Source organism: Panulirus ornatus, chromosome 17 (genome assembly GCF_036320965.1).
Source record: "Panulirus ornatus isolate Po-2019 chromosome 17, ASM3632096v1, whole genome shotgun sequence".
NCBI classification, from domain to species: domain Eukaryota; kingdom Metazoa; phylum Arthropoda; class Malacostraca; order Decapoda; family Palinuridae; genus Panulirus; species Panulirus ornatus.
This window is the reverse complement of record NC_092240.1, coordinates 29,501,178-29,516,126: the sequence shown is the minus strand read 5'-3', so window position 1 is coordinate 29,516,126 and position 14,949 is coordinate 29,501,178. Positions and strand designations below refer to the sequence as shown.

The following is a 14,949-nucleotide window of genomic DNA, read 5'->3' as shown; positions in this document are numbered from 1 at the left end:
GTTGGGCCATTTCTTTCGTCTGTTTCCTTGCACTACCTCGCAAACGCGGGAGACAGCGACAAAGTATAATAAATATAAAAAAATATATATATGAACATGCAGGAGGGTGAAAGGAGGGCAAGGAATAGAGTGAATTGGAGCGATGTGGTATACCGGGGTTGACGTGCTGTCAGTGGATTGAATCAAGGCATGTGAAGTGTCTGGGGTATACCATGGAAAGCTGTGTAGGTATGTATATTTGCGTGTGTGGACGTATGTATATACATGTGTATGGGGGTGGGTTGGGCCATTTCTTTCGTCTGTTTCCTTGCGCTACCTCGCAAACGCGGGAGACAGCGACAAAGCAAAAAAAAAAAAAAAATATATATATATATATATATATATATATATATATATATATATATATATGTTTGCATGTAACTTTATCATTACAAAGTAAAAAATTATGGTACAGTTTCACCTTTTTTGTTAGCCTTAGTACCATTACATTACTCTGGGAACTGTTTTAAACATTTTCTAAGATGAGTATAAAGAAAAATCAGGAGCCAGTAATGTATCTTCAAATGTTCAAAGCAATCAGTTATGGCACGAGTAAACTATCACATGACTAGCAATCATTTATATCGGAGGAGCTCAGCTCTCTTATCCCACCATACATATCTCCATGTTAATGAATACATAGGTGTATGTAACAACTCAAGAATCTAATAATGACTTTGTGGATAAAATCTGTCTAAATTTATGTTCAAATCAAGCAGCTCACTTTCCAGCTCACAAGCACCTACATGAGGCACTCCTGTTCCAATCAACCTGGCTACACCACATGTGCAAGCTACAATGGTATCTGCACTCAATAGCACTCATCCATGGTTCTTGTCTTCAGTTCTAGCTGCATTTACTGACTATAAGAACATCATATGGATTTGTATGTAGCATTTATGGATCTGGAGAAGGCATATGATAGAGTTGATAGAGATGCTCTGTCGAAGGTATTAAGAATATATGGTGAGGGAGGCAAGCTGTTAGAAGCAGTGAAAAGTTTTTATCAAGGATGTAAGGCATGTGTACGTGTAGGAAGAGAGGAGAGTGATTGGTTCTCAGTGAATGTAGGTTTGCGGCAGGGGTGTGTGATGTCTCCATGGTTGTTTAATTTGTTTATGGATGGGGTTGTTAGGGAGGTGAATGCAAGAGTTTTGGAAAGAGGGGCAAGTATGAAGTCTGTTGGGGATGAGAGAGCTTGGGAAGTGAGTCAGTTGTTGTTCGCTGATGATACAGCGCTGGTGGCTGATTCATGTGAGAAACTGCAGAAGCTGGTGACTGAGTTTGGTAAAGTGTGTGAAAGAAGAAAGTTAAGAGTAAATGTGAATAAGAGCAAGGTTATTAGGTACAGTAGGGTAGAGGGTCAAGTCAATTGGGAGGTGAGTTTGAATGGAGAAAAACTGGAGGAAGTGAAGTGTTTTAGATATCTGGGAGTGGATCTAGCAGCGGATGGAACCATGGAAGCAGAAGTGAATCATAGGGTGGGGGAGGGGGCGAAAATCCTGGGAGCCTTGAAGAATGTGTGGAAGTCGAGACCATTATCTCGGAGAGCAAAAATGGGTATGTTTGAAGGAATAGTGGTTCCAACAATGTTGTATGGTTGCGAGGCGTGGGCTATGGATAGAGTTGTGCGCAGGAGGATGGATGTGCTGGAAATGAGATGTTTGAGGAAAATGTGTGGTGTGAGGTGGTTTGATCGAGTAAGTAACGTAAGGGTAAGAGAGATGTGTGGAAATAAAAAGAGCGTGGTTGAGAGAAAAGAAGAGGGTGTTTTGAAATGGTTTGGGCACATGGAGAGAATGAGTGAGGAAAGATTGACCAAGAGGATATATGTGTCGGAGGTGGAGGGAACGAGGAGAAGTGGGAGACCAAATTGGAGGTGGAAAGATGGAGTGAAAAAGATTTTGTGTGATCGGGGCCTGAACATGCAGGAGGGTGAAAGGAGGGCAAGGAATAGAGTGAATTGGATCGATGTGGTATACCGGGGTTGACGTGCTGTCAGTGGATTGAATCAGGGCATGTGAAGCGTCTGGGGTAAACCATGGAAAGCTGTGTAGGTATGTATATTTGTGTGTGTGAACGTATGTATATACATGTGTATGGGGGTGGGTTGGGCCATTTCTTTCGTCTGTTTCCCTTCGCTACCTCGCAAATGCGGGAGACAGCGGGGGAAAAAAAAAAAAAAAAAAAATCACATTGATGGTATAAGTCAGCAAGTTGTCTACTCTGCACGGTGCCCACCTAAAGTTCCTGTTTTCATAAACCTTCAATCAACATATCACTTTGCTGCAGTTTTATCTCTTCTATGGACAAATACTATGGAATTAGGATATAAGCATGAGTATATTATTATTTTGCTTTGTCGCTGTCTCCCGCATTTGCGAGGTAGCGCAAGGAAACAGATGAAAGAAATGGCCCAACCCACCCCCATACACAATGTATATACATACACGTCCACACATGCAAATATACATACCTATACATCTCAATGTACACATATATATACACACACAGCATGAGACAGGTACCAAAATAAACTTATGCAGTATTGATTCATTCTATATTATGACATTTATTTCTATGTAAATAACGGGTTAAAGACCAAGAAAAGAAAAAATATATATATATATATATTCATTTCATATCTGATCACCATTTCCCTTATTACAAACCATCATCACCCCAGACCTATGTGCATTATTCACTGTGTTTTTCTTATTCTCTGCTCTGTGTGATTCCGTGTATGAAAATGACTACTTATCAGTAGCATATAAATTCAAAGTCAGGAATGAAGGTGATGCCAAACAACCACAGATTGTCCACATGGGCAGCTGACATTGTGACACCTTAGCTTTCTGATGGTTGTGTTACACAAACTTTGTTTCATGCACAAAATTATCAAGAGTATTGCATACATTACCTTCAGGCTATGAATATAAGTTGTAAATGAAACATAAGTGGATTTGTGTTCAGACATGGATCCCATCCCCTAGATATCTCATTATCTAATATCCATCATGACAGCGATCTCTGCTGCCTGATGTGACCAGCAGATGAACCCAGACCTTGTATTAAGGGTGTTCTTAATCCATTCCTCTTGGTAAGTTCTCCCACTATCACTAAACTGACAATGCTATGGAAACCACAGGCAATCCTTTGTGACAGTGTGAGATTTTACCTAGCAGAAGGGATGAAGAACAACATTAATACAAGGTCTGGGTTCATCTGCTGGTCACATCAGGCAGTGGAGATTGCTGTGAACAGGTGAATGCAGCAGGACAAGTGACACACCAAGGCATCTGACCAGGTGACCATCACTTGCTAGGGAACACAGTCACAACGAATGCTGATTCAGTATCTCCTGAGGAAAACCAATGAATGGTTGAAACATTGAGGGATGTCTCAGCTCTAATGCATTTCCATACCATCCTGTTTTCCACATATCATGTACATGCAAATATTCCAAAATCCAAAAAACTCCAAAATCCGAAACACTTCTGGTCCCAGGCATTTTGGATAAGGGATATTCAACCTGTACAATCCACCCACATATTTGGTGAAATATATCATTAAGGACAGATGTAAACTATAACTCACTAAAATGCATCATCAGCTTTTTAACACAGAGGCCACAGTATACCAAAATAGATAAACATAAGTCCAACATAATTTTTACCATTATGTGTCCCCACTTTGTTCAGTTTGTATAATGATGACTGTAGAAATGTTTTCAGCAACTGCACTATTTTAAAATATGCTGATACAGTAATCATAGGAAAAATTTTAAGTGATAACTGCAATGATTATATTGCACAGGTTAGTTGCTTTGATGAGTGGTGTAAAACAAATTATCTGCACTTGAGTATAATGAAAACTTAAGATATGATAATAGATTTTAGGATGAAAAAACTACATGTACAAGACATAATTACAATTAAGGATGAAAATGTAGAAAGAGTGAGTCAGCACAAGTTTTTTTTTTTTTTTTGCTTTGTCGCTGTCTCCCGCGTTTGCGAGGTAGCGCAAGGAAACAGACGAAAGAAATGGCCCAACCCACCCCCATACACATGTATATACATACATCCACACACGCAAATATACATACCTACACAGCTTTCCATGGTTTATCCCAGACGCTTCACATGCCCTGATTCAATCCACTGACAGCACGTCAACCCCGGTATACCACATCGATCCAATTCACTCTATTCCTTGCCCTCCTTTCACCCTCCTGCATGTTCAGGCCCCGATCAATCAAAATCTTTTTCACTCCATCTTTCCACCTTCAATTTGGTCTCCCACTTCTCCTCGTTCCCTCCACATCCGACACATATATCCTCTTGGTCAATCTTTCCTCACTCATTCTCTCCATGTGCCCAAACCATTTCAAAACACCCTCTTCTGCTCTCTCAACCACACTCTTTTTATTTCCACACATCTCTCTTACCCTTACGTTACTTACTCGATCAAACAACCTCACACCACATATTGTCAGCAAACATCTCATTTCCAGCACATCCATCCTCCTGCGCACAACTCTATCCATAGCCCACGCCTCGCAACCATACAACATTGTTGGAACCACTATTCCTTCAAACATACCCATTTTTGCTTTCCAAGATAATGTTCTCGACTTCCACACATTCTTCAAGGCTCCCAGAATTTTCGCCCCCTCCCCCACCCTATGATCCACTTCCGCTTCCATGGTTCCATCCGCTGCCAGATCCACTCCCAGATATCTAAAACACTTCACTTCCTCCAGTTTTTCTCCATTCAAACTTACCTCCCAATTGACTTGACCCTCAACCCTACTGTACCTAATAACCTTGCTCTTATTCACATTTACTCTTAACTTTCTTCTTTCACACACTTTACCAAACTCAGTCACCAGCTTCTGCAGTTTCTCACATGAATCAGCCACCAGTGCTGTATCATCAGCGAACAACAACTGACTCACTTCCCAAGCTCTCTAATCCACAACAGACTTCATACTTGCCCCTCTTTCCAAAACTCTTGCATTCACCTCCCTAACAACCCCATCCATAAACAAATTAAACAACCATGGAGACATCACACACCCCTGCCACAAACCTACATTCACTGAGAACCAATCACTTTCCTCTCTTCCTACACGTACACATGCCTTACATCCTCGATAAAAACTTTTCACTGCTTCTAACAACTTGCCTCCCACACCATATATTCTTAATACCTTTCACAGAGCATCTCTATCAACTCTATCATATGCCTTCTCCAGATCCATAAATGCTACATACAAATCCATTTGCTTTTCAAAGTATTTCTCACATACATTCTTCAAAGCAAACACCTGATCCACACATCCTCTACCACTTCTGAAACCACACTGCTCTTCCCCAATCTGATGCTCTGTACATGCCTTCACCCTCTCAATCAATACCCTCCCATATAATTTACCAGGAATACTCAACAAACTTATACCTCTGTAATTTGAGCACTCAGCACAAGTATCTAGGCTTTATCATAGATGACCAGTTAAAAGGTGGTGCAAATAGTGATATAGTGTATAAGAAATGTAATCAAAGACTGCACTTCGTATGTATCTTAAATAGTCTACGTATAGACAATGCAATGATTAATCTAATTCATAGGTCAAGTATAGAATCCATTTTAGTATTTTCAATTACCTCCTGGTATGGCAAACTAATCAGAAAAGATAAAAATAAACTGGAGAGAAATGCTAAGAAAGCTAGGGAAATGGATGTAAACACTAAAACATTAGATATGTTCTATCAGGAATGTGCAATGAAGCAGGTGGAGAAGATTATGGAAGATGCAACCCATCCTCTACACCAATACTATGTATTTCAAGGTCAGGAAGAGGACTGTGTCTGCCTATACAGTGCAGCAGCATATTCAGGAGATCATTTGTCCTAAAAAACTTTGTACTGTTGTATTTCTCCTCTGTGATATAGCTTTTGAGTGCAATGTATGATTCTCTTGTGATATCTTATGTAGTAATTTTATGTGATATTCTAGTTTTTATGATAAAATGTGTGGTAGTAAAAAGAGTGTGGTTGAGAGAGCAGAAGAGGGTGTTTTGAAATGGTTTGGGCACAAGGAGAGAATGAGTGAGGAAAGATTGACAAAGAGGATGTATGTGTCAGAGGTGGAGGGAACGAGGAGAAGTGGGAGACCAAATTGGAGGTGGAAAGATGGAGTGAAAAGATTTTGAGTGATCGGGGGCTGAACATGCAGGAGGGTGAAAGGCGTGTAAGGAATAGTGAACTGGAATGATGTGGTATACCGGGGTCGACGTGCTGTCAATGGATTGAACCAGGGCATGTGAAGCGTCTGGGGTAAACCATGGAAACTTTTGTGGAGCCTGGATGTGGAAAGGGAGCTGTGGTTTTGGTGCATTATACATGACAGCTAGAGGCTGAGTGTGAACGAATGTGGCCTTTGTTGTCTTTTCCTAGCACTACCTCGCGCACATGTGGAGGGAGGGGGTTTTCATTTCATGTGTGGCAGGGTGACGACGGGAATGAATAAGGGCAGACAGTATGAATTATGTACATGTGTATATATGTATATGTCTGTGTATGTATATATATGTATACATTGAGATGTATAGGTATGTATATGTGCTTGTGTGGACGTGTATGTATATACATGTGTATGTGGGTGAGTTGGACCATTCTTTCGTCTGTTTCCTTGCGCTACCTCGCTCATGCGGAAGACAGTGACAAAGTATAATAAAATAAATAAAATAAAAAAAATTCTTATACTTTTTAACCTTGAATTGAGCTTCTAGCCATAAATAATTTCATTTTGCATCTTGTATGCAATTTGACAGTCAAAACATCTTATCATCTTACCTAAAAATAATATGTGCCTAATACAGTATTAAAAAATTAATTTCTGTTGTGAAAAAAATCAAGGCAAGGGTTATTAGATTATCAATTGTGCAGTCAAGCTTAATGCACAGCCACACTCGTTGAAATACTTCCTTATATTTCTCTGATAAAAGAAAAATTACATCACATGTGAAAAAGAGCAGCAGAATTGGAAGTCTACTCCAGGGAAATGGGCGTCCCTGTAACTTTACCAGCCTGTGATATTGGAGCTGAGAAACAAAGTTCTGTGAAACTCATCACTTCCACAAAAGTTGCATTCCAACGTGCATTCAAGTCACTTAATATAATGTGAAATGGATCTTTAACAAGAAAGATGCAAAAACAGGGAACAATGAAAAAAAAATACGTATTAATATTTTTTCATCCACTTACTTGTACAGAAGTCTATAGTAATTTCTTGGGGGTACAATGACACCACAATTTACTACTATAGGTTCAGAGATGAAACAACCAACTTTTCTATTGTTTCGAGTACCATGTGTAATGATGCGTTTAGCCTCCATCACATATTTCTCAGCTGAAATGCAATACAACAAAAATACTTAATTTTCTTTACAAAACATATCCTTATCACATTTAGAAACAAAAATGAAATACAAAATGCACTTCCATTGCCTAATTTCCCAACACAAAAAAGTATGCCATGATATATGTCCTCTCCAAGTTTACATATGTCACACATCATGAAGTATAGCACTTGGAAAAAAAATTCCCCAATGAATGAAAAAATCTATGCAACCAGTGTCCCAAGTCATACTCAGTTAGCCACCATCAAAGGGAGTATCTTTGGCATAAGTATGAAGTTTTTCTTGAGCACTTTTCTTAATATACTGTGCTAACAAGATTATGTCCCCACACAGACATAAAAAACACACAACAGGCAGAAAGATGCAAGGATGATGACTTAACCCACTGAATACTGATATGAGGTAAATGGTACAGATTGCATCAGGCAATTGACTTCAAGTGTGCCCTATATGGTGTGGGTAATCTAAAAATCCTAGGCAGAGTGCTGAGTCAGGAATGGCAGCTCAAATAATGTTTCTACATCTTTTGCCCCTCTGTGGAGGACTGTACATACATGATTTTTGCAATACCCAGGCAGCAAGGAAAATCTATATACACAACATATCTTCCCTGGGGATGTAGCGAAAGAATTCTACCTCTGTATTCCCTGTGTGTCATAGAAAGTACCTATGAGGGGCAGGAACAAAAGGTTGGACACCCCCCTCCCAGTATTTCAACTTCTAAGACAAAACAGAAGGAGCCAGGTGAGGAGTGCTCTTCCTCCTTGAAGGCTGGGGTGTGTAAATGTGTGTGGATGTCCAAGGTGAGAAGAAAAGAGAGATACAATGTCTGAGGAAAGGAACCTGGATATTCTGGTTCTGGATGAAACAAAGCTCGAGGGTAAAGGTGAAGAATAGTTCAGGAATGTCATGGGGGAAAGTCAGAGGTTGGTGTAAAAGAGCACTACTAATCAAGCAGGAGATGTGGGAATGTGTGTAAGAATGTAGGGAAGTTAGCTTATGACTCATGGGTAAAAATGAAAGTGGGTTGCATGAGACAAGGGATTATTAGTGCTTATGCAACTAGCTAGGAGAAGAAGGATTATGAGGGACATATGTTATGGAAGAAGCTGAATGAGTGTGTCAGCAGTTCTGATGTTAGAGATCAGGTGTTAGTAATGGGTAATATAAATGTGGGTATGAATTATGTGGCAACTGAGGGTATAACTGGGAGACATGTGGAATTTAGTGAGGTGAATACAAATGGTTAACAGCTTGTGGAGTTGTGTGCTGAAGAAGTTCTGGTGATTGGGAATGCCTGGTTTAAAACAAGGGACATAAAACAGTGTACTTGGCTGAATTTTCAATGGAAGTCAAGAGTGTGAGGAAAACAAAAGAACAAAGAGAAAAATCAGTGAAAGAGACAAGAAGCCGTAACTGGTAGGGTTGAAGTGGAGGAGGAGCTGGAGTGAGTATTTTAAAAGAATGTTGAATGTGTTTGATGATAAGATGGCAGACATAGGATGTTTGGGTTGGGGTGGGTATACAAAGCAAGAGTCATGGAAAGTGGTTTGGTGAAGAGAGAAGAGGTGGTGAAAGCTCATGTAAGATGAAATGTGGAAAAGTTGCTGGAGTGGATGGTATTGCAGCTGAATCTCTTAAGAAAGGGAATGACTGTGTAGTTTATCGATTCATTAAGATTTCAATGCATGTATGGATCATGGTGAGGCGCCTGAGGATTGGCAGAATGCACGTATATGTGGCACTGTACAAAGGCAAGGAGGACAAAATTGAGAGTTCAAACTTTAGAAATATAAGTATGTTAAGTGTAACTGATAAGTTGTATGGGAAAGTGGTGATTAAGAGGGTGAAGGAATGTATAGTGCATTAGACTGAGGAGAAAAAGTGTTGTTTCAGTGGTGGTAGAGGATGAGCGGATCAGGCATTTGTTGTGAAAAATATGCGTGAGAAATACTTACAGAAACAGAAGGATATGTTTGTAGCATTTATAAATCTGGAAAAAGCATATGATTGTGTTGATACAGATGCCTTCTGGAAGGTCTTTATAACATACAATGTGGTGGTGAGGTGGTGAGGGAGGTAAATACAAGGGCCTTGGAAAGATGGGGAGCATGCAGTCTGTACAGGTTGGGACGGCCAGGGAATAAGTCAGTTGTTTTTTAATGATAACAGCACTGGTGGCAGCTTTAAGAGTGAGACTGCATTAGTTTGTGACTGTTTGGGAGTGTGTGTGAAAGGAGGAAATGGAGAGCATAAATGAAAATATGAGTAAAGCTATTATATCTAGTAGGGCAGAGGGGAAGATTAGTTGGGATGGGAGTTTTAAGGAGAAAATTTGGGAGAAGTGGAGTCTTCAGATCCTGGCAAAGGACTTGGTAGCTATTGGATGAGGAAGCGAGTCATAGGGTGAAGGGGGAGAAGGCTCTGGGAGCACTGAGGGATGCACAGAAATGGAAGGTGTTATCTGGGAGGGTGAAAATGGGAAAGTTTCAAGGTACTGTATTCCCAATGATGTTTGAATGTGAAACTTGGACTATAGATGAGGATGTGTGGAGGAGGGTGGATGCTTTGAAGTGAAATTTTTTAGGACAATTTGTGGTGAAAGGTGATTTGATTAAGTAATAAAAGGTAAGAGAGAGATATGGAGTAATGAGAGGGGTGTGGGTGAGAGAGCTGAGGAGGGTGTGCTGAAGTACTTTGGACATGAGAGAATAAGTCAAGAGAGGTTGATAAAGAGGATGTGTCAAAAGTGGAGGGGAAAAGGAGACATGGAAACCAAACTGGAGATGGAAGGATGGAGCGAAAACTATTTTGGATGGTCAGGGCCTCAACATACAGGATGGTGAAGAGCATACACAGGATAAAGTGAATATGAACAATGTGGTACACAGGGGGCATCATGCTTTCACTGGACTAAGCCTGGGCATCTGAAGCAGCTAAGAAAAAGCATGGAAAAGTCTGTGGGGCCTGGTTATTGATAAAGCAACGTGGTTTTAATGCAATACAAATGACATCTAGAAAATGTATGTGGGTGAATGCCACCTTTCTTCATCTGTTCCTAGAGCTCATGAGGGAAATAGGCAATAATGAATATATAAATAAATTTCATTAAGAGAGAAGAGATAGTGAAAGCTTTGCAGAAGATAAAATCTGGCATGGCGACAGGTTTGGATGTTACTGCAATAAATCTATTAAGAAAGGGGGTTACTGTGATATTGACTGGTTGGTAAAGATATTTAGTGTATGTATGGACCATGGTGAAGTACCTGAGGATTGGCAGAATACATGCATAGTGCCATTGTACAAAAGGCAAAGTGGATAAAGGTGAGTGTTCAAACTACAGAGGCATAAGTTTGTGGAGTATTCCAGGAAAATTGCATAGGAGGGTATTGATTGAGAGAGTGAAGGCATGTACAGAGCATCAGATTGAGGAAGAGCAGTGTGGTTCAGAAGTGGTAGAGAATGTGTGGATCAGGTATCTGCTTTGAAGAATGTGTGTGAGAAATACTTAGACAGATGGACTTGTATGTAGCATTTCTGGATCTGGAGAAGGCATATGACAGGGTTGATTGAGATGCTTTGTGGAAGGTCTTAAGAATACATGGTGTGGAAGATAAGTTGCTAGAAGCAGTGAAAAGTTTTTACCAAGGATGTAAGGCATGTGTACAAGTAGGAGAAGAAGAGAGTGATTTGTTCCCAGTGAGCGTAGGCCTGCAGCAGAGGTGTGAGGTGTCCCCTCAGCTGTTTAATTTGTACATGAATGGGGTGGTTAGGGAGGTAAATGCAAGAGTATTGGAGAGAGGGGCAAGAAGGCAGTCTGTTGGGGATGAGAGGGCCTGGGAAGTGTCACTTGCTGTTCACCAATGATCAGCTCTAGAGACTGATTCAAGTGAGAAACTGCAGAAGTTGGTGACTAAGCTTGGAAAAGTGTGAGAAAGGAGAAAGGTGAGGAAAAAATGTGAAAAAGAGCAAGGTAATTAAGTTCAATAGGAATGAGGGACAAGTAAATTGGGCTGCGAGGTGTGGGCTATAGATAGGGTTGTACAGAGGAGGGTGGATGTGTTGGAAATTAAATATTTGAGGACAATATGTGATTTGAAGTGGTTTGATCAAGTAAGTAATGAAAGGGTAAGAGAGATGTGTGGTAATAAAAAGAGTGTGGTTGACAGAGCAAAAGAGCGTGTAAGGCATGTGTACGTGTAGGAAGAGAGGAAAGTGATTGGTTCTCAGTGAATGTAGGTTTGCAGCAGGGGTGTGTGATGTCTCCATGGTTGTTTAATTTGTTTATGGATGGGGTTGTTAGGGAGGTGAATGCAAGAGTTTTGGAAAGAGGGGCAAGTATGAAGTCTGTTGGGGATGAGAGAGCTTGGGAAGTGAGTCAGTTGTTGTTCGCTGATGATACAGCACTGGTGGCTGATTCATGTGAGAAACTGCAGAAGCTGGTGACTGAGTTTGGTAAAGTGTGTGAAAGAAGAAAGTTAAGAGTAAATGTGAATAAGAGCAACGTTATTAGGGACAGTAGGGTTGAGGGTCAAGTCAATTGGGAGGTGAGTTTGAATGGAGAAAAACTGGAGGAAGTGAAGTGTTTTAGATATCTGGGAGTGGATCTGGCAGTGGATGGAACCATGGAAGCGGAAGTGGATCATAGGGTGGGGGAGGGGGTGAAAATTCTGGGAGCCTTGAAGAATGTGTGGAAGTCGAGAACATCATCTCAGAAAGCGAAAATGGGTATGTTTGAAGGAAAAGTGGTTCCAACAATGTTGTATGGTTGCGAGGTGTGGGCTATGGATAGGGTTGTGCGCAGGAGGATGGATGTGCTGGAAATGAGATGTTTGAGGATAATGTGTGGTGTGAGGTGGTTTGATCGAGTAAGTAACGTAAGGGTAAGAGAGATGTGTGGAAATAAAAAGAGCATGGTTGAGAGAGCAGAAGAGGGTGTTTTGAAATGGTTTGGGCACATGGAGAGAATGAGTGAGGAAAGATTGACCAAGAGGATATATGTGTCGGAGGTGGAGGGAACGAGGAGAAGAGGGAGACCAAATTGGAGGTGGAAAGATGGAGTGAAAAAGATTTTGCGTGATCGGGGCCTGAACACGCAGGAGGGTGAAAGGAGGGCAAGGAATAGAGTGAATTGGAGCGATGTGGTATACCGGGGTTGATGTGCTGTCAGTGGATTGAATCAAGGCATGTGAAGCGTCTGGGGTAAACCATGGAAAGCTGTGTAGGTATGTATATTTGCGTGTGTGGACGTATGTATATACGTGTATGGGGGTGGGTTGGGCCATTTCTTTCGTCTGTTTCCTTGCGCTACCTCGCAAACGCAGGAGACAGCAAAAAAAAAAGAAAAAAAAAAAAAAGTTTGAATGGAATAAATTGGAGGAAATAAAATGCTTTAGATATCTGGGAGTGGACCCAGCAGCAAAAGAAACTATGGAAGAAGAAGTGAGTCACAGGGTGGGGGAAAGGGAAAAAGTTCAGGGAGAAATGAAGAATGTGTGGAAGAAGAGAACATTATCTCAGAAAGCAAAAATGTATATGTTTCAAGGAATAGTAATTCCAACAATACCATATGCCTGCGAGGTGTGGGCTATAGATAGGGTTATACAGAGGAGGGTGGATATGTTGGAAATTAAATATTTGAGGACAATATTTGATTTGAAGTGGTTTGATCAAGTAAGTAATGAAAGGGTAAGAGAGATGTGTGGTAATAAAAAGAGTGTGGTTGACAGAGCAAAAGAGCGTGTCTTAAAATAGTTTGGTCACATGGAAAGAATGAGTGAGGAGAGATTGACAAAAAGGATATATATGTCAGTGGTGGAGGGAATGAGAAGTAGGAGACCAAATTGGAGGTGGAAAGATGGACTGAAAAAGATTTTGAGTGATCGGGGCCTGAACATGCAGTAGGGTGAAAGGAATGCAAGGAATAAAGTGAATTGGAACGATATGCTATACTGGTTTCAACGTGCTGTCAATGGTTGAACCAGGACATGCGAAGCGTCTGGGGTAAACCATGGGAAGTTCTGTGGGGCCTGGAAGTGGAAAGGGAGCTCTGGTTTCGGTGAATTATACAAAAGTGGCCTTTCTTGTCTTTTCCTAGCACTACCTGACGCACATGGAGGGGGAGGTAGTTGTCATTTCATGTGTAGTGGGGTTGCGAGAGGAATCAATAAAGGCAGCAAGTATGAATTATGGACTAATACGATGATTTGATTAAACTGAGACCAGAAGTGTTTCGGACTTTGGATATTCGCATATATATAATGAGATATCTTGGGGTTGGGACCCAAGTCTAGTCACAAAATCCATTTATGTTTCATATGCAACTTATACACATAGCCTGAAGCAACAAATACTAGAACTACATATGGCCTCAGAAACTTGAGGGGGAGGATACATCACTGTTGACATCATCGTGGAAAGGAACATCAGAAGGTGAGGGATCTGGAAGTGGGTCCTTTAGGGATGAGGAGCTGACATCATCATATAAATGTGTGTGGATGTAACCAAGATGTGAAGACCCTTACTGGAAAAATAATGATTCTTGAAGTAGAACCTTCAGACACAATTGAAAATGTGAAGGAAAATAGTGAAATTGGAGAAAAAATGTAGCTTAGACATTGAAGCTTATTGATACAGTGGTTAAATTGATGAGAACTGCTATTGACGTTTGTGTAAATAAATTATACATTTCCTTTTTTCCATAGCCAGAGGTTGAACCATTATGTGACAATCATTTTTTTCATTCATTTCAAGCTAGAAGTTTCAGTTTTCTAAATTGTTTCTTACATTTTTCATATGTATATATATGTATGTGTGTGTGTGTGTGTATATGTGCGTATATGTGCGTATGTATGTGTATGTGTGTGTATGTGTATATGTATATATATGTGTATATTATCCCTGGGGATAGGGGTGAAAGAATACTTCCCACGTATTCCTCGCGTGTCGTAGAAAGCGACTAGAGGGGACGGGAGCGGGGGGCCAGAAATCCTCCCCTCCTTGTATTAACTTTCTAAAATGGGAAACAGAAGGAGTCACGCGGGGAGTGCTCATCCTCCTCGAAGGCTCAGATTGGGGTGCCTAAAAGTGTGTGGATGTAACCAATATGTGAAAAAAGGAGAGATAGGTAGTATGTATGAGGAAAGGAACCTGGATGTTTAGGCTCTGAGTGAAACGAAGCTCAAGGGTAAAGGGGAAGAGTGGTTTGGGAATGTCTGGGGAGTAAAGTCAGGGGTTAGTGAGAGGACAAGAGCAAGGGAAGAAGTAGCAATACTCCTGAAACAGGAGTTGTGGGAGTATGTGATAGAGTGTAAGAAAGTAAATTCTCGATTAATATGGGTAAAACTGAAAGTTGATGGAGAGAGGTGGGTGATTATTGGTGCATATGCACCTGGGCATGAGAAGAAAGATCAAGAGAGGCAAGTGTTTTGGGAGCAGCTGAATGAGTGTGTTAGTGGTTTTGATGCACGAGACCGGGTTATAGTGAT

At 40.8% G+C, this 14,949-nt stretch overlaps 1 protein-coding gene across 1 annotated transcript in view; it reads right to left on the bottom strand.

Annotated features, from left to right (window-relative positions):
• The window catches only part of LOC139754661 (ethanolamine-phosphate phospho-lyase-like), a 290,015-nt gene that overhangs the window by 113,033 nt on the left and 162,033 nt on the right, over positions 1 to 14,949 (bottom strand). The window contains exon 6 of the mRNA XM_071672194.1: positions 7,308 to 7,452. Within this exon, the coding sequence (XP_071528295.1) occupies positions 7,308 to 7,452 (145 nt within the window). The remainder of the gene's footprint in view (positions 1 to 7,307; positions 7,453 to 14,949) is intronic.